The sequence below is a fragment of the Eurosta solidaginis genome, chromosome 4 (genome assembly GCF_040869045.1).
Source record: "Eurosta solidaginis isolate ZX-2024a chromosome 4, ASM4086904v1, whole genome shotgun sequence".
In the NCBI taxonomy this organism is placed as follows: Eukaryota; Metazoa; Arthropoda; class Insecta; order Diptera; family Tephritidae; genus Eurosta; species Eurosta solidaginis.
This window is the reverse complement of record NC_090322.1, coordinates 70,849,029-70,872,959: the sequence shown is the minus strand read 5'-3', so window position 1 is coordinate 70,872,959 and position 23,931 is coordinate 70,849,029. Positions and strand designations below refer to the sequence as shown.

At 39.9% G+C, this 23,931-nt stretch overlaps 1 protein-coding gene across 2 annotated transcripts; it reads left to right on the top strand.

Annotated features, from left to right (window-relative positions):
- Positions 1–1,890: 1,890 nt before the first annotated feature.
- On the top strand, positions 1,891–23,671 carry LOC137249946 (T-complex protein 1 subunit eta-like). 2 transcript variants are annotated; one of them, XR_010952632.1, is made up of 6 exons: positions 1,891–2,015; positions 2,074–2,414; positions 2,468–2,754; positions 2,814–2,996; positions 3,052–3,502; positions 16,887–23,671. XR_010952632.1 is itself a non-coding variant. In XM_067782043.1 (5 exons), the coding sequence occupies exons 3-5, from the start codon at positions 2,607–2,609 to the stop codon at positions 3,141–3,143; spliced, it is 423 nt and encodes a 140-aa protein (XP_067638144.1). In that variant the 5' UTR covers positions 1,891–2,015; positions 2,074–2,414; positions 2,468–2,606; the 3' UTR covers positions 3,144–4,228. The 2 variants fall into 2 exon arrangements, 1 of the variants encoding a protein (XP_067638144.1); XM_067782043.1 differs by lacking the exon at positions 16,887–23,671 and having other exon boundaries at positions 3,052–4,228.
- The last annotated feature ends 260 nt before the right edge of the window (positions 23,672–23,931 follow it).

Sequence of the window (23,931 nt, the reverse complement as noted above, 5' to 3'; positions counted from 1 at the left end):
AATATTGGAAATAATAAATATTGAAAATTCAATCTTTTTGGTTCATATTTTATTCATATGGCTGCTCCAGGTAAAGTAAATCGGCAGGTAAAATTCAAGTTATATGGCGGTTATATAAATGGTACAACCGCAGTAAAATTTATTGTCAAAAGACTGGAAAATGTAGAGTGAAATGACCGAAGAAATGACCGCCATTTGACGAGCATTGTGACGCGTGTGAGCAGAACAGTGCTATGTTTATATCCTATAAGTGGGAGCGGAATGCACGATCACAATAATAGGAACGAAACGAAAATTTGGTCACAAAGGTGCATCGCCCCATGCAAAAATGACTATGAATATAACCGCTGAAGAAAGTCACAATGGCCGTAAAATGACTAGCCAAATGGCGTGGAGCGTTTTTGTAGGGAAGACATACAAGAAATAGTACTTCATAGCAGATTTTGTATACTTCCCCTGCAAAAATCGTGTGACCAAAAACGTACACAGCCACACGAATTTTCGACAGGGGTGACGATTTGGAATGAAAAATTCTCCAAATGAAATAGCATGTTGACAAATTTAGCTTTGCCACAATGTATCGTGCTCTCTCGCACCTACTATATTCATAGGTATTGTGAAATATGTCATTTTCGTGTGGAAAAAAATTTTCAGCGAGCCCGCCATTTTCCGCGAATTGAGCTGCAGGCCTGTGCTAATTTTGGTGCCTTACACTAAATTAAATTAAAATAACTTAGCGATGTTGGATGTAAGTGTTTGGAAAGTGAATTTAATATGTATTTATGCTTGTAGTTGTACAATATTACAAATTCTAATATTTTGTCAGAAAACAATTGTTGCACTTCGTGCACGTCTCGTTTCGTTGCCTGGAAATCGAGCACAAATGGAAAACCTCAACAGGCCAGGTTATCCTCTACAACAACCAGGTGCACCACGTGGTTACATGGGTCAAATGATGCCACCAACACAACCTGGACAGACGCCAATGCTCAGTCAACCACCCAAGCCGGGTCAACCCCCAATACCCGGACACGTCCGGACGTCCTAGTTATAATGTATGCTAATACGACTAATAATTTACAAATTTGCTGATGATTATTTTTGTGTTATTTTCTTTAGCAACCACCTGCACCTGTTACTGGTAAATATCAACAGCCGCAACACGCAACAGTATGATCAAGCCCAAGGCCGTTTAGATCCCGATCAGATGCCAAATCCGATAAGCGCTATCATTGAAAATCAATATAGCGCTGGTCGTGCTTTTATTACTAATGAACAGGGTTCATTACCACCATTGGTGACCACAAAATATGTGGTAGAAGATCAAAGTAAAGGGCGAATTAATGGTGACTTATAACCATAAAGCCATAATCAGATAAATCAGCTGATCGAACCTACCTTATGGAAAGGAATGTAATCAATTATTGGTGCCATACCATAACGCTAACGCCATAGCCACTCAATTGGTTTTTGGTTTCTCGCCATATCCATAACCTAAAAATATTTGAGTTGGTGAATTTAATAACTTTTTTTAGATTTTCTTCATTGTTTTGGATACGTTATGACTAAGATACTTATTTTTTGTGGAATATGTTTGTAATTTTTTGCGTTTTCATCATTTTTATGAAATTTTCACGATTTTTAGTTTAAGGCACCATTAATCGATCACATTGAGATGGTTATGGATATGGGTATGGTTACGACTATGGCGTTAGGGTTAAGGAAGTTTAATTTGGCTTTAACTCCTCGCCACGTTACGTTAGGTATCGATAATCGAAGTTCATGTTTTGTTTGGCAATTACATTGATCTTTCTTCTTTGCAGGGCGTCATTGTATTGCATACATGCGACAGCTGATTTATTAAAAACAGCAGCTTTGTCCATTACACCTACCGTCTCAATTGTAAATTTTAAATGAATTGGATGCAATTAGATGTAATCGTTGCAAGGCTCATAAGCAACTTGTAGATGCTGGTCGTCGTTTCCAATGTCTAATGTGTAAAGTAACAAGAGATGGTAAAAAAAAATCTTTCACTTTTACTTGTTTTCATTGATCCATATTTTTGCTCAACAGTGCCAACTGCATATTTCCAACATTTGGGCCACATCGGACAGCGTGTCGATAAATATGAACGTCCTGAACTTGTGTTGGGTACAAGAGAATTTGTGTAAAAAATGTTTGGGTACCGATAACTCTCAAGGTAAACCTCAAATCATATCCAACACCAATGCCTCGCATTCAATTGTGGACGATGTACGTACTACATTGGGTTCACGTAATATGGACAAGCATATTGTTGATTCCAGGGGTAAGGCCACAATTTAAAATGATGGGGCAACCATTATGACACTATTGGATATTGTGAATTCAGCCGTAAAGCTCTAGTAGACATCGCCAAATCTCAAAATGATGAGGTAAGTTTTTTGTTATATTCGAATGTGTAGAATAAAAATGTTTGTCTTATCAGGTCGGCGATGGCACCATTTCAGTAGTATTTTAAGCATGTGAAATCTTAAAACAAGTTAAGCCATATGTTGAGGAAGGCGTGCATGCACGTATCATCATTAAAGCTATACGTAAAGCATTACAATTATGCATGATAAAATATGACATGGCTGTACATGTCGAAGCGCCAATCAAAGGAACAACAAAGTGCTTTATTGGAAAAATGCTCTGGCACAGCAATGTCCTCCAATGTCCAAGAGTATCAGACAATTGTTGATGCTGAATGGCGTCTCCTGTACAATAAACTAGGTAAGTAAGGCGCCAATGTTGTGTTTTCTAAACTACCAATTGGTGATGTTGCTACACAGTATTTTGCAGATCGGATATGTTCTGTGCTGTTCATGTACCAGAAGAAGATTGGAAACGTACAATGAAAGCTTGTGGTGGTGCTGTTATGACTAAAGCTAATGATATTAATTCAAGTGTTTTGGGTCAATGTGATTACTTTGAAGAACGTCAGGTTGGTGGCGAACGTTTCAACATTTTCCAAGGTTTGATAGTGGGTTTGACATTAATTTCATTTTCATAGTTTATAATTATTTAAAGGTTGCGTTAATGCTAGAACATATACATTGATTTTACGTGGCGGTGCCGAACAATTTTTGGAAGAAACTGAGCTTCGTTACATGATGCTATAATGATTGTGCGGCGGACTCGTTCAGTGTTATGTGTAATGGCGACCCCAAGTTCCTCGTGGAAATAGGGTGTGGGCGGGATGGCTTAGAAGGTTTAAAGTCATGATATTAATTGTTCCCGAGATGGTAGTTGTTGTTGTAGCAGCGCTTCGCCCCACCTAATAGGTGCGACCGATCACAAATTGTCATCAATCATCTAACGGGAGTCCAAGGAAACTTGCTGTTTCAACAGGGGTGGAGCATAATGAAAGGGGTGTTAGAGGCGTTGGTTCCACATTACAATTAAAGAGATGGTTGGTGTCATTTGGGGACTCATTGCAAGCGGGGCATACATTTTGTATGTTGGGGTTGATTCTGGATAGGTAAGAGTTTAACCTTTTACAGTATCCAGAACGAAGTTGAACTAGAGTGACTCGCTTTTCCCTGGGGAGTATGCGGTCCTCTTCCGCAAGTTTTGGGTACTCTTCTTTAAGTAGTGGATTCCCCGGGCAATTCCTAGCATAAAGTTCCGACGCCTGTTTGTGGAGTTCACTGAGGACCTGCTTGTGTTTTTTTGCTTTATACGGCTGAGTTCTCAGGTGTCGTATTTCCTCATAATGCTTACCGAGATGACTCTTTAAGCCCCTAAGCGGTGTTGGATCAACAATCAGATGTCTGTTGGGATGCCCAGGTTTCTTCGTATTCTACAGAAACTGTCTGGTTAGCATTTCATTTCTTTCCCTTATTGGGAGTTTTCTCGCTTCATTGTGCAGGTGGTGTTCCGAGGACATAAGAAGGCAGCCGGTAGCGGCTTTGGTGGCAGCATTTTGACAGGCCTGTATTTTCTTCCAGTTAGTAACCTTTAGGCTTGGCGTCCATATCGGAGACGCCTGCCTTTTCCAATTGCTTGGCGCCAGCAATTTTTGTTTGCAAAGCTTAAGCTGTAATGCAAATATATAGATGGGTTAAAGTGGTTTTCGTATGTTATTCAACAACTCACCCTATACCATCATCACAGCCTTCTCATCGATTTTGAATATGTGTACTGTTTCAGTATTCAGACCCAGTTCGTTGATGAATATGTATACTATCCGTTAGGAAGACAATTGGGTGCGTTCGATTCATTCATATACTGTGGATATTTGAGCCGTAGACGCAGATATTTTGATTCTTTTTGAAGTGTAACATTTGTAAACAGTTGGGTTTCTCTGCTGTCACCATCACCACTAGAGAGTTATTGAAGAAACGCTCGACCAAGATAATATGTTGCGATTTACGCGCATAGATTTCTTCCACCTTGTCACAGTTATTGATGGAGAAAATGCGAAAGCCATATTTACCATCCAATACGGAAATGGAACTGTAGAGGAAGAAACATTTTATAAAATTTAATAAAATCAAAAAATGATAGTTTTGTTAAAATGGGGTAAAGTATTGTATGTTAAAGTATAGCGAAGTTTGAATAGGTCTCATTCTTCATTCTTAGAAACATGTACGAAGGTACCTAGTAAGATATTAAAAATCCTCAACGCTTTTTTGCAATAACTTAAAACAAAACTCATATTCATCAAATTTCTGTTTAACTTCTACATATCAATAGCTACCTTTACCACCAGAAGCAGTCACTATTGCTTCTACACATATGCCATTGTTTCCTACATGTTGTCGTTGTGGTTGTAGCGATAAGGTTGCTCCCCGAAGGCTTTGGGGAGTGTTATCGATGTGATGGTCCTTTGCCGGATACAGATCCGGTACGCTCCGGTACCACAGCACCATTAAGGTGCTAGCCCGACCATCTCGGGAACGATTTATGTGGCCACATTAAACCTTCAGGTCATTCCCTCCCTCTCCACCCCCAAGTTCCATGAGGAGCTTGGGGTCGCCAGAGCCTCTTCTGTTAGTGAAACAGGATTCGCCGCGGTTAGGTGAGGTTGACAATTGGGTTTGGAGAAGCTATATATTGCGCTGGCAACCTGAAGGGTTGCGCTACCCAGCCCCTTGAATCTGGTATTTTAGTCGCCTCTTACGACAGGCATACCTACCGCGGAAATATTCTGATCCCCTAACCCGCTGGGGTATTGTTTCCTACACCGATGAGCTTTGCAATAAAATAAACAGCTATCTCCCCAATATCTCCCTCACTAGGGTAGGCACCTCGCCGTTGGTGTGAGGGCTTAGCCGATCTTCATAGCGCCCGACTATGAGGCGGAGCTGTTTAGGACTGGCATCTACGCCGTTTTGCCTCATAGGAGGGCGGCGGGATGTCGGTGAGCAAGAACTGCCAACCTCCTAATCCAGGGTGTTATGCGGACCGCGCCTATTGGACAATTTGCAGTCAGGGGATAAATTCGGCTGTATTCGAACGGAGCCTTCCCGATACCGGACCACCTCGGGAAGTATTGATGGCCTTACCACAGTAAGGGGCGCTGCTGTGGCTGACGGTTCTTTCCCCGTATATAATACTGGACCGCTGAGCCCGCCTTGTCGGGTTGGTGGTCGTACGACCAAGATGAACGACTCATTACCAATTGTAATACGGAGGATGATAAGAGGAGGACTGAGTCGCAAGCCAAGGATGACGAATACGCATTAAGCGATGCATCGGACGCGGTGAGCGTGAGTAGTGCTTCTTCAATGAACTCCGTGTTGGAAAAGCACACAAATGAGTAGAAGAGTGGAGAAGGGTAAAGAGCAGGGAAGTAAAAGAGCTCTCTCGCAGTACCGTGCAGCACTAAGAATTGTCCAACGCCTGGGAGCAGTGGTCGACCCAACAGAAGTGGAGAGCGAGCGTTTGGAATGGGCCCATGAGGCGGTAGAAGTAGGTCGAAGGCAGTTCAAAGGGTTTGCTGCTAGAAACCCTTGGTTCTGCAACCGGTACGAGGAAGAAGCGTCGAATCGTAGAATGTAGAGGCAACGTTCGGTGGAAGGCGACAAGCCTGCTTTCAAGAGGCAGAAAGGACCCAGTCCCATAGCCGCGAGGCAGGGCAGTCGCATAGACAAGACAAGTAGGCCCAAAGCTGTAAGACAGATGGGTCCCAATAGCGAGGTAGCAACTACATCGAAGGCTGCGAGTCAGAGGGAAGTTTCAACTACGGAAGTAGGAGATACGCCAAAGAGAGATAACGCTAAGACTCCGACTTTCTCGGAGGTGCACGCCGGCTTTTCCCGAGAAGTTGAGGGATTCGATGGGTGCATAAGGCTGAATCATGTACCGCACTCTTGGAGAACTGCTCGTGTAGCTTTCCTACCAAAGGCGGGGAAGATCGGTCACGTGTATCCCAAAGATTATAGACCCAATATATTAACATCATTTCTGCTCAAAACCTTTGAGAGGCTGATAGATGTGTACATAAAGTCCAACGTGGATTAAAAGTTGCTCTCCACAACACAACAGGCGTACACCAAAGGCAAGTCAGTAGACACCGCATTGCATAGGGTGGTAATAAGCATAGAAAAAGCCCTGGAATATAAGGAATATGCTCTAGAAGTCTTGTTAAACATTGCCGGGGCTTTCAACAATGTTTCTAAATGGCCGATTATGGATGGTCTTAATTACGTTAAAGTACATCCAGCCTTACCCAGAGGGATCGACTGCATGTTAAACTGCAGTAAGATTACATCGCAATGGGGATTGTACGCGGCCACGAAATTAGAGGACGGGGCACTCCGCAGGGAGCGGTGCTATCATATCTGCTGTGGACGCTGGTCATTAACCAATTGCTCAGGGGATTCTACGAGGGACCAGCAAAACTTACGGTTTGCGCAGATGACGTTGCATATGGTCTTGTTTACAAAGAGGTACAAAGTCCCTAAGTTAGGAGGGGCGATCCTACGGGAGAAAAAAAAAATTTTAAATTAATGTAAGGCGCGATAACCTCCGAAGAGATTTAAGGCCGAGCTTCTCTTCCAATTTGCGTCGTGCTCCTCTTGCTTTTCCCTACAAATTGGCCGGACGGGACCTACATGTTTTATGCCGACTCCGAACGGCATCTGCAAGGCAGATGAGTTTTCACTGAGAGCTTTTCATGGCAGAAATACACCCGGAGCGCTTGCCAAACACTGCCGAGGGGTGACCCCACTTAGAAAAATTTTCTTCTAATTGAAAAATCTTATTTCTAAAATTTTGATGTAGCTTCTGGGTTCACACCCCGGGCATACGGTGTGGTAGGAGGAGCACGCTACCATCACACCACGGTGGCCGCCTCCCTACGGGAGAAACCGTGCACAAAATATCAAGGAATCATCCTAGACAGTAAGCTGTCATGGAAGCTCAACGTGGAGGAGAGGGTGAGGAAGGCTTCAACGGCACTTTATGCATGTAAAAGAATGCAAAAGAACCGGCATATACGATCAGAAGGCACTCGAAGACGATGCCTCAAAACTAACAACCAAAAGCAATAATTATCAATTTTGCGATTTTCCGGTCAATTTATTTATAACATTTACTAATGCTTACTTAGGCTCTTTTGACCATTAGCGTTTGGTGCAAATAAAAACAAACTTATTTCACCATTCCAGCCCGACGTTTCGCTAGTCTCTCCAGCTTTTTCAAGGGCGATCTGTGTATTTTAATAACAAAAAGCAATACATTAATATAAAAACAGAAAAGGCATAAGTGCGTAACATTTCAATATTAGTAATCACAGTAGTACATACAAACAAATATCACAAAACAAGAGGCAAAAAACACTTTGAATAATATAACACGATTTATATAGAAAACTCACATAATTGGAACATTTAAACAAATTTGTTAGAACTAAAAATATTTTCGGTACCATTCCATAGTGGTATCATTGTCATACTAAAACGAATTAATGTTAGAGACAGAGGGTGTAGGCAGCAGCAACGTCATCTGTATCTTCCTTTTTGTTTATTGTCTTGTCTCTTCTTTGCAATATTCGCAGGCTTTCTAATGTGTACCTGGCTTTTCCTTGTTTATTTTTGTCTATGATTCTTGTGTTTTGTAGATCAGCTGCATGCCCAGTTTGCGTTGTGTGTTGACATAATGCTGTGCTTTTTTTTTTCTTTCGTATATCTGCTTCATGTTCTGCGAGCCGAACTCCTAGTGGCCGTTTTGTTGTTCCTATGTATATTTTCTTGCATTCTTCATTTTCATTGCCTTCCCATGTTATTTCATATATAACGTTGTTTTGTTGGAGCTTCTCAATAGGGCTTTTTGTTTTTGTGAATATTGTCGATAATGTATGATTGGATTTGTAGGCAAATGCAATTTTGTGTTTGTTGTTGGTTAGCGTTTTGCTGAAGTTCTCCGTAAGTTTAGGTATGTATGTTACGCTAAAGTATTGTTTCGTTTCTTTTTCTCTATCAAATCTATATAATTATCATTTCACTGAAACAAATTTTATAGTTTTTTCTTCGGGAGTTGGACACAATCTTTTCATTATATTACTTAACAATTTCAAGGCTTCATTCTGTATTGCGAACGATAGCTCAGACGAACGGTTCGCCTCCAAATGATTTCGTCTAGCAATGGTATTCTCTATCATTTTTGTTCGGTCTTTACGTTTCTAAAAAACAGGAAGGCAAAAGTAATTGTCAAGTGATACGTTGCCATCGTTTAACATAGTCAAAATACACTAGCGATTCGTCTCTGACCCGCAACGAAAGTTCGTTTCGTAACAGAGAATGAGGCCCTAACATTAGACATTTTTTTCAATTTGCATTTTTACTTACCAGCAACAGACGATGAGTGCTTACAGGAGTCCCTGTCTTGGCAGACCTACCTCCGGTGTAAAACACAGATCAATGTCCGTTGATCTTCGGCCCAAAAAGTTGGTACCAATCGGTGAGCGGGGGTGTTCAAGTCCACCAGCCTTGGTTTGGCCGAGGAGGACTATCCATCCTCCCCTTCCATTTTCGGGTAATGGCACCCGGTTGCACGGCAACTCCACCGCGAGTTCCGTGCTTGCCTCAGAGTCCCTCTTTCATTGATTTTGATATCTCGATATCTGATTAACATGTTAATCAGATTGAGATATTGTGTTTTGTCGCAATTTAGGAATGTGACCAACCTTTCCTGTCCTACAATGTAACAACAATGTAAACATTGTTGACGACGGAGCTGGTTTTGCTTAGATATTGCTTAAGGGCCGCAGTACATTGACAAACAGAGTGAGCTTGGCACCAATTATGCTCCTTCTTAAACTCCATCACAATTAAAATCAAGGGATGTGACCAACCTTTTCCGCACACAGGCTTGTGAGTGCCGAGTGTCCGCCTCAACAATGCCCCTCGACATCGCTTGAGGCAACACTACGTTGACAAACATTGTGTGCCATATTGTGCTACTATTGGCTTCCATTTTTGCTACTATTATTTCACTCCAATTTTCACTCAATTACGCAACAATTATGCTCCATTTTGCCTCCAATTACACTCCTAACACAATTAAAAGGATGTGTCCAACCTTTTCCGCTCACAGACCTGTAAGTACCGAGTACCTGCCCCAGCGACATCTTTGCATTGCAGTCCGCCACACTGCAGTGATTTGGCAGCATCAAATCTTTCCACATTTTTGGATGTGGCCATCCATTCCGCGAACGCTCCTATTCGCTTACGCAGTCTAAAGCAGCCTCAAACATCTCAAAAGACGAGATGAGCACCGGCCCACTCGTAGAATTATCGATTGTTTTTCGGCTGACGATAGACATGCATTTCTTCACCATCTTTCGTCACCGTTTTTCAGCATATATAACCGGCATCTCCGGTTGCCACAATTAAGGGATGTGACCAACCTTTCATCTGCCCCTCAGGGTCAGTTTTTCAATGAAATTGGGATTGCTGTGGCAAGCATGAGACCGAATTCCCTTGGGTTTGCACGCCCCAAGGGAAAACAAGTCTACTCAGAGCGTGTGTCATAAGTGAACCCTATTTGAAACCACAACCACCGCGATGCTCCCACAAGGGGGCCATCCCAGGACAGGAGGTGAGACCTGAATACAAAGCATCGTTCGATGCAGTGCATCAGATCACACTGGCTTCTCCTGCTCCCGCGGTAGCAGTATTTATAAAGACCTTGCCTAGGGTCCCACAGGGTTATACCCGCGTCCACCCTGCTACTTTTCGAGTAAAACACCTTACTCATGGATTGGGTACCCATGATATTATGGTCGCCTTTTACGACCGGTATACCTACCGTGGGCATATTCTAACCCCTAACCCACAGGGGGAACTTACCAGCAACAACAGAATCATGTTTAATTGTACGCCGCACAATCACTATAACATCATGTAATGAAGCTCAGAACCTTTAAATAATTATAAACTATGAAAATGAAATCAATGTCAAACCCACTATCAAACCTTGGAAAACGTTGAAACGTTCACCATCAACTTGACGTTCTTCAAAGTAATCACATTGACCCAAAACACTTGAATTAATATCATTAGCTGTAGTCATAACAGCACCACCACAAGCTTTCATTGTATGTTTCAAATCTTCTTCTGGTACACGAACAGCACAGAACATAGCACAATCTGCAAAATAGTGTGTACCAACATCACCAATTGGTATTTTAGATAACACAGCATTGACGCCTTACTTAGCTAGTTCATTGTACAGAATACGCCATTCAGCATCAACAATTTTTTGATACTCTTGAACATTATCAACACGTACTTCTCAGAATTATCACGCTCAGCCTTGAATTCCAAAACTATATTTAATAATGCGATTTTACATCTTTTGTATGACGTTGGGTCCATCAAAAGAAAGTACAGCGTCCACAACAATTTTGGAAAATAAATCTTTTTGTTGATGAATAAGTTTGGAGGGCATTGCTGTGGCAGCGTGTTTTCCAATAAAGCACGTTGTTGTTCCTTTGATTGGCGCTTCGACATGTACAGCCATGTCATATTTTGGTCATGCATAATTATAATGCTTTACGTATAGCTTTAATGATGATACGTGCATGCACGCCTTCCTCAACATATGGTTTAACTTGTTTTAAGATTTCACCTGCTTAAAATACTACTGAAGTGGTGCCATCGCCGACCTGATAAGAGAAACATTTTTTTTCTACACATTCTAATATAACAAAAAACTTACCTCAGCATCTTGAGATTTGGCTATGTCGATTAGAGTTTTACGGCTGGATGCACAATATCCAATAGTTTCATAATGGTTACACCATCATTTTAAATTGTGGCCTTACCACTGGAATCAACAATATGCTTGTCCATACGCGTGGACCCAATGTAGTGCGTACAGCGTCCACAATTGATTGCGAAGCATTGATATTGGATATGAGTTGAGGTTTACTTTGAGAGCTATCGGTACCCATACATTTTTTACACAAAAACTCATATGTAACCAATACAAGTTCAGGACGTTCATATTTATCGACACGCCGTCCGGTGTGGCCCAAATGTTGCAAATATACAGTTGGCACTGTTGAGAAAAAATATGGATCAATGAAAACAAGTAAAAGTGAAAGATTTTTTTACCATCTGTTGTTACTTTACACATAAGACATTGGTAACGACGACCAGCATCTGCAAATTGCATATGAGCCTTGCAACAATTACATCTAACTGGACGCAATTCACCAAAATTTACAATGGGCTCATATTCACCCTCAACCGTTCGTGCCATTGGTTAGACGGTAAGTGTAATGGACAAAGCTTTTGTTTTTAATAAATCAGTTGTTGCAGGTATGCAATACAAAGAGGACCAGCAAAGAAGAAAGATCAATGTAATTGCCAAACAAAACATTAATTTCGAATAGCGATACCTAACGTAACGGGGCGAGGAGTTACCCTGATCTTCTACTACATATTTTGTGGTCACCAATGGTGGTAATAAACCCTGTTCATTAGTAATAAAAGCACCACCAGCGCTATTTTATTATCGGATTTGGCATCTGATCGGGAACTAAACAACCTTGGGCTTGATCATACTGTTGCGGCTGTTGATATTTACCAGTAACAGGTGCAGGTGGTTGCTAAAGAATATAACACAAAAATAATCATCAGCAAATTTTTAAATATATTAGTTGTATTAGCATACATTATAACCAGGACGTCCGGACGTGTCCGGGTATTGGGGTTAACCCAGCTTGAGTGGTTGACTGGGCATCGGCGCCTGTCCAGGTTGTGTTGGTGGTATAATTTGACCCATGTAACCACGTGGTGCACCTGGTTGTTGTAGAGGATAACCTGGCTGTTGAGGTTTTCCATTTGTGCTCGATTTCCAGGTAACGAAGCGTATTGTGTTGTTGATTCCATTTGTTGGAGACGTGCACGAAGTGCAACAATTGTTTTCTGGAAAAATATTAGAATTTGTAATATTGTACAACTACAAACATAAATACATATTAAATTCTCTTTCCAAACACTTACATTCATTTGTATGCTTATTCTGTGTTGAAAAATGTTTGTGTTTCATTCAATTACTTCATTCTTTCTTCGAATGAGTTAAGGAGTGCATTCTTTTTTTTTCCGCTACTGAATGAAGATTGGGTTGACTTTTAAGCCACATTCCTTAGCAAAGAATGAATGAATGAAGAGAAAGCATTGTTCCATCAATGATGTAAAATATCAAATGATTGCACACTTTTACAGCTCTGCTTTATGGTTATAAGTCACCATTAATTCGCCATTTATTCTTTAAGTACGCAGGCAAATTACCGTCTATTATGTTCTTAATAAATTTCATGGTAAAAAAGTTGCTGTCTAATGCTTAGCCAATTTAGAGCAGAGAGCATGTCTCTGATAGGTGTGTCATAGCGTTTTTTGAGAATGAATATCATAGCTCGGTTCTGTTGCTTTTGTAGCTTGTATATCTGACTATCCCGCAATATGAAAAATATAGTCGGGCAGTAAATAAAATGTGGTTCGATTATTGATCTATAGACCATTACTTTGTATTTCTTATTTAAATATTTGCAGGTTCTCTGTGTAAAATATATTTTTTTAGCTATTTTTCCCACTGTATAATCAACGTGCTCATTGAAATTGAGTTTATCGTCTATTTTTATTCCCAAATATTTGATGGTGTTGAGTTTTTCGATTACTTCGTGGCTAATATTTACATTTTGCAGGTCACTATTCCGGAAGTTTCGTCTGAAAATGACCATAAATTTGGTTTTGTTGACATTAAGTTTAAGTGTGTTCACGCATAACCAATCATAAACACTATTCAGATCTTCTTGAATTATTTTTATATATTTCAGTTATATTTTCTCCACTAAGCATCAGTAGTGTATCATCCTTGAAGAGTTTAATGTCACAGTAGTTTATAGAATTAGTTATATCATTGATATAAATATTGAACAGTATTGGTGCCAGCACCGATCCTTGCGTTAGATCAACTGGTACTTCTCTTTTCTCCGATAAGGCTTTTCCAACTATTGTTCTATGATTTCTTTTAATGAGGAAGTCTTCAAACCATCTTGACTCATTACCAGTGACACTTATGTTGGCTAGCTCTTTTATTAGTAGCTTTTGGTCCATCGTCTCAAATGCACGTTTTAAATCCAAAAATGCAGCTATTATATGTTTATTCCTGCTTAGGTCTTCTTTCCAGTTCGCTATAACTAAACTCAAAGCACTTTCACAGGAATGCTTCTTCCGAAAACCTGATTGCTGCGGGATAATAATTTCCTTTTCTTCTAAGTATTTTACAAGCTGGTTTTTTACCACTGTTTCTAATATTTTCTCGTCATATTGTAACGTATTAATTGGTCTGACCTCATCCGCTTTAGTGGTATTTTTAACCTTTTCTATTGGCACAACTACGGAAGATTTCTATAACTTAGGAACTATACCTGTATCTAAGCTTTCGTTAACAATTTGAGCGTTAAAAACCCTGTATAAGTTATGGAGTCTTTAATAACTCTGGCACGTACACCTGTTGAAAGTGAATGCGCCCCTTTGCGCAATCAAGGTGGAATGACCCCAGCTAGCTCAGGGCGAGAGGTCGAGCCCTTAACCCTTGTCCACCTTGATGCGGGGCGGATGTCACAATCACCATTATATTCACAGCCATGCACGCCCCTCGCAGGAAGCCCACCCAGCCTTGGACCGCTCGATTTTCTGCCCTCAGCAGGTCCCCTTTCCGATGCTCCAAAAGACCCTAACTACTCACCCTTGCGTCATCCTTCCCCACCCCAACCGATTAATTTTAGCACGCCATTATATCCTTTTTTCCAATCTAACATATTATTTATTTAAGTATCTTAACCTATACAAACTCGAAATAAAAACTTTTGATATCAATTATAATTTGCTTTTAAAACTTTTGGAAACTGAATATGACTGCATGAACGTGTGTATTCGTATCTTTTCAACAACGTATTTCCACAATACTAACATCTAAAGGTATATGTATTAGGACAAGAATTCTCTTATTTATTTGACAAAATAAACTTTTATTTAAAATCCCATTATCTTTAAATTTATCACACTGAAATCACGATATATATATCGAATCGAACCTTGAATTATATATATATGAATATGCCAATCGGCACCATGCAGATTGAGCATGTAATTACATAAACAGATTTAATGAGAATCAAATTATACACAAACTAAGAAAAGAAGCTTGAATCTTGTCCAGACTGAAGGACATATATATATATATATATTTGTGAGTTTCACAAGGATCACATTGGAATTCTGGGTGAATGTGTATTCTTACAATGTACAAAAAAAATAAACATAATTTTTAAAACTAAATCTTATCACGTACAAATTAAAATCTTGGCAGGAAATCATGTGTACTAAGAAATATATATCCCAGTATTACAAGCAATATGTTTGCAAATCAATTAACAATCGAAAATTTTGCAGTTCGTTGACGGCCTTTTTGGTAAAAAAAAAACTCGTCCAAACGCTTAAGAGCTCTATTGGAGACAACTATATAACTAATAACACACCCTAGTGCCTATCTGGAAGAGCGCTCTTATAGAAGGGCTCCAGGGGTTACTTGCAGGGTTCATAGGCCACTGCACCATAAAAAACGTAATTTTACTCGAAAGACCCTTTTGGTAGGTTTTTTTTGTCCTATAGGTGCCACGTAAATTTACACAGCTGAATTTTGCATAAAATTAAATTTATAAACGCATGCAACATGTATACATAAAAAATAACATAAGATGGCCTATTTGGCATGAAACAGCTATGTTCCTCTTATTTCCGCTCCTCGTAGTTATTTTAGTGCACTGCAGTAATTTTGAAGTCGCGGTCTCCACTGCTGTAGGAAATTATAGTTACAGGAGGCTGTTATAATGCAGCCGGTTCGGTAAAAGAAACTGGTACAAGTGCTCGGTATAATAATCTGGTATAAATTCCCGGTATAAAAATCACCTGGCGCTGGTAAAGCTTTTTGGTCATCCGTGGTGACAAATGGCATTTCTCAGAGGAATAAAGAAAATAGCATTCAGCGTGGCTTAATTGAGCTGGTGCGGTATTTCACGCCAATTTTGGTGTTCACGCGTTGTTATGACGGTGTCTCTAACACCACAAAAAATAGCAAAATTTATTGCACAAAACTAAAATTTATAAAAAAAAGATGTACTCAATACTAAGAGAATTAAAAAAAAATAAAAAAAGAATTACTTTCGGAAAAATGTTTAGATGTTAAATGGGGATTTGAATTCAGAAAGACAAACGGTGAAGTTTCCCCTACAAAATTAGAATTTAGACAGGAAATTTCTGCGACAAAAAAAGAATTATTTCAAAAAAGAAAATAATTAAACTTTAACAGGGGGGATTAGAACTCGGAAAAATCAATGACCGAAGTCGACAAGGGGGTTGCGTGCACCCCAAAATGGCGTAAAGAAAAAGGAATTTGAAAAAAAAAATCTTTAAGAAAAAAAAGTTGGGGTGGCACTTACCCATAAAAAGTTATTCCACATCCATTATGCAGCCTTTTTGGATTTAATTAGTTCACCGACGGAAACCGAAATGTGTTTTGAGGCCAAAAGCTTTATATATCTTTCTATGCACAATTTTTAAATTCAAATCGTTCGATTTAATTTTACTTTCCGTGCACAGGGAACTACTTCATATCAAACTAAAATTTTACATATGTATTTTGTAGAACAACGGACCGCGCAGCGCAGGCGGATAGGCGCAATGTACTTAAGACTAAACTCTTTTCAACAGTTACCTCCTTTTTATAGGGAGCAACTAATGAGAGACACCGTTTCACTGTGCCGTTTTCCATTGTCATTCCCAGCACTCAACCGCAACCATTTCCACTCTATATTCATCTCTTTCCTCTATTCACAACTCTAAATGGCCATCTGGCAACCCTTGGAAAAGAGCTTTTGCCACTTGCTCTATCGTGAACCTACCTCGTGTTTGACGTTTCGAAATAAATCTCGATGTGGTTACCTTTTCTTTTTTTTTTTGTGTAATTATTTCTTTTTACAGCCAGTGGTGAAGTGAATTTTGTTGAGAAAAGAAACCCCCCATGTTCTATGCCGCCCTTCGTACCAGATAATATGCATATGGACTGCCTGTGGAACAGCCACGGTGGTTCTTTACATTCGCTCACCGCTGTTGTGACTCGCCCAAGAAATATTGCGACAGGTGTCCAATACGCGTTTTAGACCCAGGATCACGGATCCGAACGCGGAACCCAAAAATTATATATCTGCCAAGAGATATTTCCGGAAGAAATTAAAAAGAAATTTCATATGGATGTTGTAGTTTGGAGGGTTTTGTTACCCAACACAAAAAAATTGCGCAGCTATTTAACTGTTTTGCTCAGTTTTTGCTTTGTGTTCTTTTTAGATACTTTTCGGAATGAGCGCTTTTTGGAAACATCCATCCCCGCCGACTTGACCCTCATCGACGGAGTGGTATTCACGAAAGTATTGAAATATCTTTATATAAAGTTTATTACATTTTGTTCCTTTTTCAGGTCATCGGAGCGGCTTTCTAGTAATAAGTTATTTAGTATACAATTATTTAGATTTAAGTTATTTAACCGTAAGTTATTTAGTTCTAGGTTAACTAGTATTAAGTTAATTTTTAAGCGTTAGGTTTTGTAGAATTAGGTTCTTTACCCTTAGAATATGTCGAATTAAGTTCTTTAGGATTCGATTACTGTTTAAGGTCCTTCGCGTGCCAGACCCCTAGAATTTTCCCTGCCAGTGACTCTAGTAGGTACATATTGTTACCCAGCGCCTTAGCGATTTAGCACTTTGTGAACTTTCGACAAAATTTAGCATTTACATTTTGTTTAAAGTCGCTAAGTGCAATATTCCGTTTATAAATTTCTTGGCCAGGCTTAAACTGTATTTCGCGAATTCTTTTATTGTAACAAGCCGCGTTACTTTCGTACGCTTCATGTAAATTCTCTTGTATTTTCTCACGCATTAACCTAATCTTGTCGCTATGATCAAGTGCAAACATTTCATTGTCATTAAGACAACTCAATTTCCTTGCGAGGGCATAATCTGCGCCTTTCGTGAAAATATTGAATCCGAAGAGTGTAAAGTATGGTGAAACCCCGGTCGCGGAATGCACTGCACTCCGAAGAGAACATTCGATCTCAATTAGGTATAAGTCCCAATCTCGATAGTCGTTTTCTAAATACGATCTGATAGCGGCTAACACCGATTATTTGCCCTTTCGGCGGCATTCGATTGCGGTGAATAAACAGCAGTTTTTAGGTGTCTAACCCCGTACGTTTCTAATAGTTCCGAGAACTGTTTGGATACAAATTGTTTACCGTTATCGGAATGTACTAATTTCGGAACACCAAACTTATGAAATATTTTTTCGGTCAAGAACTTAACCACATTACTAGCGGTGGCTTCGCGCATTTCCTTCAAAAAAATAAAATTTGAAAAATGATCGATAATGATAAAAATAGAACAGTTTCCTCGTTTCGATCTCGGATATTTGCCTAAAAAGTCAATGTATAATTTTTGAAATGGGCGGACTGTTACTTCACTTCTTTTCCGATCCCTTGCTTTAAAATTGCATTACAAGGTTTTGATTCCTTGCAGGTTTGACATTCGCGCACGTTGCGTACCTGCACCACCATGCTAGGCCAATAGTACAGCCTCCTCAATCGATGTAACGTTTTCGCCATTCCCCCGTGCGCAGCTATCTCTTGACAGTGTGCGTTTTCGATGAGCGTTGACGTCAAAGCTTCAGGGACCCACAATTTCCACTCATTCCCTATAGTTCTACGTTTTTAGAAAAAAAATTTTTAAAAACCATGCCGTCTTCTACCTTTAGATCAGGCAACCTTTCTCTATTGTTTTCTATCGTGTTGATTAGCTCTTTATACTCTTTCGATTCGAACTCAACTGTATCCATATTTGCTATTGGAGATTCTGTGACCTCTTATATGCAACGCGAGAGCGTATCGACCACTATATTGTCTGCACCTTTACGGTGTTCTATTTGAAAATTAAAAGCTTGTAGTTAATCTCCCGTTGAGATCTTTTAAAAATATTAGCCATTTAAGGCTAGCGTGATCAGTCACTATCGTAAATGGCATTAGGTCTATATATGGTCGAAATCTCTTGACGGCCATCACCGCTACAAGGCATTCCTTCTCCGTTGTACTATATTTTTTTTTGAAATTCGTTGAACTTTTGTGAAAAGTATGCGATTGGCTTCTCTGCACCATCACTTTCTTTTCGGTAGAGTACTGCACCCACACCATAATCAGACGCATCGCATTGTACAAAATTTTTTTTTTGAGAAGTCAGGGTGTTTAAGAACTGAGGCGCTCGTACGAGCTCTTTTTAGGCTACTGAATGCTTAAATAGCTCCTTCAGAAATTTCTAATTTGTTTCCCTTCCTCAACGAATCTGTCAAAGGTGCTGCCATTGTGGCGAAATCTTTTATGTATCTCCTATACCATCCTGCCGTTCCGAGGAAACTTCGCACCTGTTTTACCGTTTTCGGAACAGGGATTCTCTGTATTGCTTTGATCTTTTCAGGATCTCTTTTCAATATACCTCCTCCTACAATATAACCTAAATATGTGCATTCTTTGAAACAAAATTTCGATTTTTTCAACCCTATTGTAAGGTTCGCGTCTCTTAAGCAGATTACGACTTCTTGTAAAATCCGAAGACGCGAGTCAAAGTCAGGGGCGATGATTAAATCATCCAAATAAATAAAGACGTTTGACTTTAGCCTATGAGGAATGACACGGTCCATTAGACAACATATTCTTTGGGCTACATTGCATAATCTAAACGGCATTGTAACGAATTGGTAGAGTGGACGTCCAGGCACGGTAAAAGACTAGCCTCGTCTAGCTCGATTTGCCAAAACGTGAACTTTAGGTCAACGCTACCTATAAAGTGTGTGTCGTCAATGCGACTTAGTATACCCTCTATATTTTGTAAAGGGTATGCATCTTTTACGGTGACGGCGTTTAGTTTGCGAGCATCTAAACAACAGCAATTTTTCCCCGATTTCCTCACCACTGTCGTTCGGCTACTCCAGGGACTCTCACTCGCCTCTATAACGACCAACTCTAACATTTTATCGACCTCTTCGTATACGATGGCTTGCATCGCCGGCGAAAGAGGGTAATGTCGCTCCTTAATAGGTACTGCTTCGTCGACCAACTTTATTGTATGCTTTTCCAAGCTAGTTCGTCCTAACCCGTGATCTTCATATGTCCTAAAACCCTTAACTACGTTTTCCAAACGCTCTTTCTGCTCTGGCGTTAAACTGTGTAAAACACGACGTTCGTTCCTGTCTTCCTCAGAAACCATCCCCTGTTCTATTTTTGTTAAGTCGATTGCATCTACGGTTATAACATCAGGTGCCAAATTAAACGCCCTCCAAAAGTCGACCCCGAGGTAGATCTTTTGCTCTAGGTACGGGCATAAGAAAAATGTAATTTTTTGTTCTACTGTATTGAACTTTACCGGTAAAGTTATTTTGCCTAAGACATTATGTCTGCGGCCGCCTGCAGTTTTGACAGAAGACACATAACGTTCGATAGGAACTCCTCATTCTTCTACAAGCTCCCGACAGCCACGGCCTAGAATGCAGACGGAGGTACCAGTATCTAGTAAGCCGCGCGTTCTTATGCCCATTATATCTACATATATCCGCATACACCCGCGGGTCTGTGTTACTTACTTTCTTAATGGATGCCAATACCTTCTGTCGGAGTTTTCTTCTTCTTTGAAATCGTTCCCTTGCCTTCTGAATTTTACGCGAAACTACCCGACGTCCCATAATAATGCTTTCTGCAAAAATTCTTTCCCGAGTTTCTAAATATTTTCTATATCGTTCTTCGTAAGATATCGTCCTTTCTTTTCTAGTATTCGATGGCTTTACGGTTTTCTTATTTTTATTAAAAATGCAAATATCAGTTGTAACTTTGGGTTCCATATACGGTTCTGTATTGGTTGACGCGTCTACTCTGATGAGGTTTGGGTGGAGCGCGATTCCCCGTCAAAATCGCGTTCCTCAAAGAGTATCCCGCTCGGTTACACATTGGGCATTTAGGAGTGATAACATCCTGTTTTCACGTTTATAACAGAAAATGCGTCACTGAAGCGACATACATTCGGTGAAAAAGTGGCCGTCAGCACCACAATTCTAGCACGAAACGTTTCTACGAACGCCCGACTGCTTATTTGAAGACTGATGACCTACTTCCTTCACGGTGACTTGACCCTCATCACCGGGAGTAAAACGCTCATATCTTCAAATTGGTAAACTTCATTCATATATTGTGTGCGTGGCGTAAAACTACTCAACGGCGAGCGGTCCTGGCGCGGGAAACATCGCTCGACCTCCTTGCATTCCATTCTTAATTGGTCTAGGGAATATGCCGAAATAGGGTAAACCATTTTAGCTAGCGATTCGCGCAAGTTCCCTTTTACTAATCGTACTATCTCGTATTCGGGTGTTGGATTTTTAAGTCGCGAACGTAAAATACCAACTGCGTGGAAATACTAGTTGATATTTTCTCCCGGCCTTTGCTTCCTCTCTGTCAATTCCCTAAGGATATCAAAATCTGTACGCTGTGATGAAAATTGGCGTAGCAGTCCGAGCTGTAAACTCGGCCAATCGACTCTGCCGTGCGACTTTATATAAAGCCAGTACCACTCGCGTGCTTCGCCGCTCAGTCCTGACGCTTTTTGATGCCCTGCAGAGATAGCTGCTGACGCGCCTTCCTCAGCAATTTGGGGTTGACGAATTGGTGGTGTGTATTGCGCGTATAGGCTGCTGAATTGGCCATGTGGCGATTGTTGTAGTATCTATGCATGCTGTTATTGTTAACATGTTGTTGTAGCCCTACCTCGGCAGAACGCCCGGACTCGCGTGACTCAATACTCGAATTGTGTCTTTGTCGTTTATTATTTCGATTCCGCATATAATTATTACCCCCTGACGGCTCGAACGCTGCCGGTAAACTATCGCGAATTTCGGTTATAATCGCTTGCTTCGCCTCAACCATTAATTCTTTTAAAATTAGTGCTAACTCATCCCTAAGCCCACGAGGGTTGATTATAGCAGCACGGTTTGGTTCAATACTATTGGTAGCTGTAGGTTGCGGGAAATTCAGGTTCGATGGTGGAGCTTGTAATGGTTGCGATTGCTCTTTCGGCGCTTTCGAAATAGTACCGGTGCTCTTGTTTGGCTCTGATGAAACGTTATTAGTATTCACTTGGCTATTCTTTCCGCCTGCGGCTACAGCAGTGCTACCACTTCTTATTCGTTCAGAGAGATCTATAAAGGTAAAGTCCTGGATGCTGTTTCGCTTGGGGTTTTCCATTTTTGAAAATTTTAACTTTTTTGTTTGTTTCTTTCTGGATCGGGTGTTATAGGGTTCGCTGCGTGTCATCCAATTAACGTTTTATTCCTTTATTATTACAAATTTGTTTCGCACAAAAAACAAGGTAATTCGATTTCAAAATGTTTTGATCACCATTGTAAAATAGCCATCATTCGATTTCCAAAATCAATTTCAAAATATTTAATTTTCAATTATGTTACAAAAAAATCTCAAATTTCAAATTTCATATCTATAGGTTTGGGGTGGTTCAGATGACATTCAGGCCTTTCAAAAAAAAAATGTTGACGTAAGGATTCATTGGAGCAAACTCTTGCGTTCCTACGAGGGCGTATGCACTTCAGTATTTCATAAAAAAAATCAATATGTGGATATGTTTTAAAATTTGTATACATTGTGCAACACCAGCTTTCTGTAGCAAACCGCTTGAGGTCATAATGTATAATTTCCATAATTAAGGAGCAACTTATTAACAAAAAAAACTTAATAAGGACTTCCCTTTTTCCTGAAGCTAAAAAAAATTGATTGTATTGTAATGAATCAAAAAGAAAGAGATTTTTGGGAACTTAGAAAAGAAGCGAATAGCCGGCCACCCTAATGCCATCTGCTTCCAATTCCTGTCTCGGTGCAATTAAATTTTTTTGGATCAAACACCTTGAATAAGCCACCTAGACAGGGTGATGGTTGCATCTGGCTAGACCCGTTTAACTCGATGATTGTATACGCCAAAATGTATATATATATTTTGAAGACTGAAATATATTTGTAATTTAAAATGAGTATTTGGTTATTAATGTCGATCTAGAAGTTATATTCGAATTCACGATTTACTCATTGGTGGGCGCCAATTTCAATCTTAGGCGCTGCTGTCAAATCCTCACGATTTCGCTTTAGTACAATATAAATATTGTACTCTAAATTTCCATTTTGTGGGCGCTATACTGAATATAGCGACCCCTCTTTTTTCTTTTGTTTGGGCGTTATATTAATAATAATTGTCACGTACACCTGTTGGAGGTGAATCCGCCCCTTTGCGCAATCAAGGTGGAATTTCCCCCAGCTAGCTCAGGGCGAGAGGTCGGGGCCCTTAACCCTTGTCCACCTTGATGCGGAGCGGATGTCACAATCACCATTATATTCACTTCAATGCACGCCCCTCGCAGGAGGCCCACCAAGCCTTGGACCGCTCGATTTTCTGCCCTCAGCAGGTCCCCTTTCCGATGCTCCAAAAGACCCTAACTACTCACCCTTGCGTCATCCTTCCCCACCCAACCGATTAATTTTAGCACGCCACTATATCCTTTTTTTCAATCTAATATATTATTTATTTAAGTATCTTAACCTATGCAAACTCGAAATAAAAACTTTTGATATCACTTATAATTTGCTTTTAAAACTTTTGGAAACTGAAAATGACTGTATGAACATGTGTATTCGTATATTTTCAACAACGTATTTCCACAATACTAACATCTAAAGGTATATGTATTAGGACAAGAATTCTATTATTTATTTGACAAAATAATGTTTTAGTTAAAATCCCATTATCTTTAAATTTATCACACTAAAATCACGATATACATATATATATGAATATGCCAATCGGCACCATGCAGATTGAGCATGTAATTTCATAAACAGATTTAATGAGAATCAAATTATACACAAACTAAGAAAAAAACTTGAATCTTGTCCAGACTGAAGACATATATATATATATATATATTTGTGAGTTTCATAAGGATCACCTTGGAATTCTGGAAGAATGTGTATTGTTACAATGTAAACAAAAAAATAGACATAATTAATAAAACAAAATCTTATCACGTACAAATTAAAATCTTGGCAGGAAATCATGTGTACTAAGAAATATATATCCCTGTATTACAAGCAATATGTTTGCAAATCAATTAATAGTTCGTTGACGGCCTTTTTGGTAAAAAAAAACTCGTCCAAACGCTTAAGTGCTCTAATCGAGACAACTATATAACTACTAACACACCTTAGTGCCTACCTAGAAGAGCGCTCTTATAGAAGGGGTCCAGG

Coding starts and splice junctions, on each gene's coding strand:
- LOC137249946 (XM_067782043.1), top strand. CDS start 2,607: ATGACATGGCTGTACATGTCGAAGCGCCAATCAAAGGAACAACAAAGT. Junction 2,755..2,813: donor TCTCCTGTACAATAAACTAG/GTAAGTAAGGCG, acceptor GTTGCTACACAG/TATTTTGCAGATCGGATATG. Junction 2,997..3,051: donor ACGTTTCAACATTTTCCAAG/GTTTGATAGTGG, acceptor AATTATTTAAAG/GTTGCGTTAATGCTAGAACA.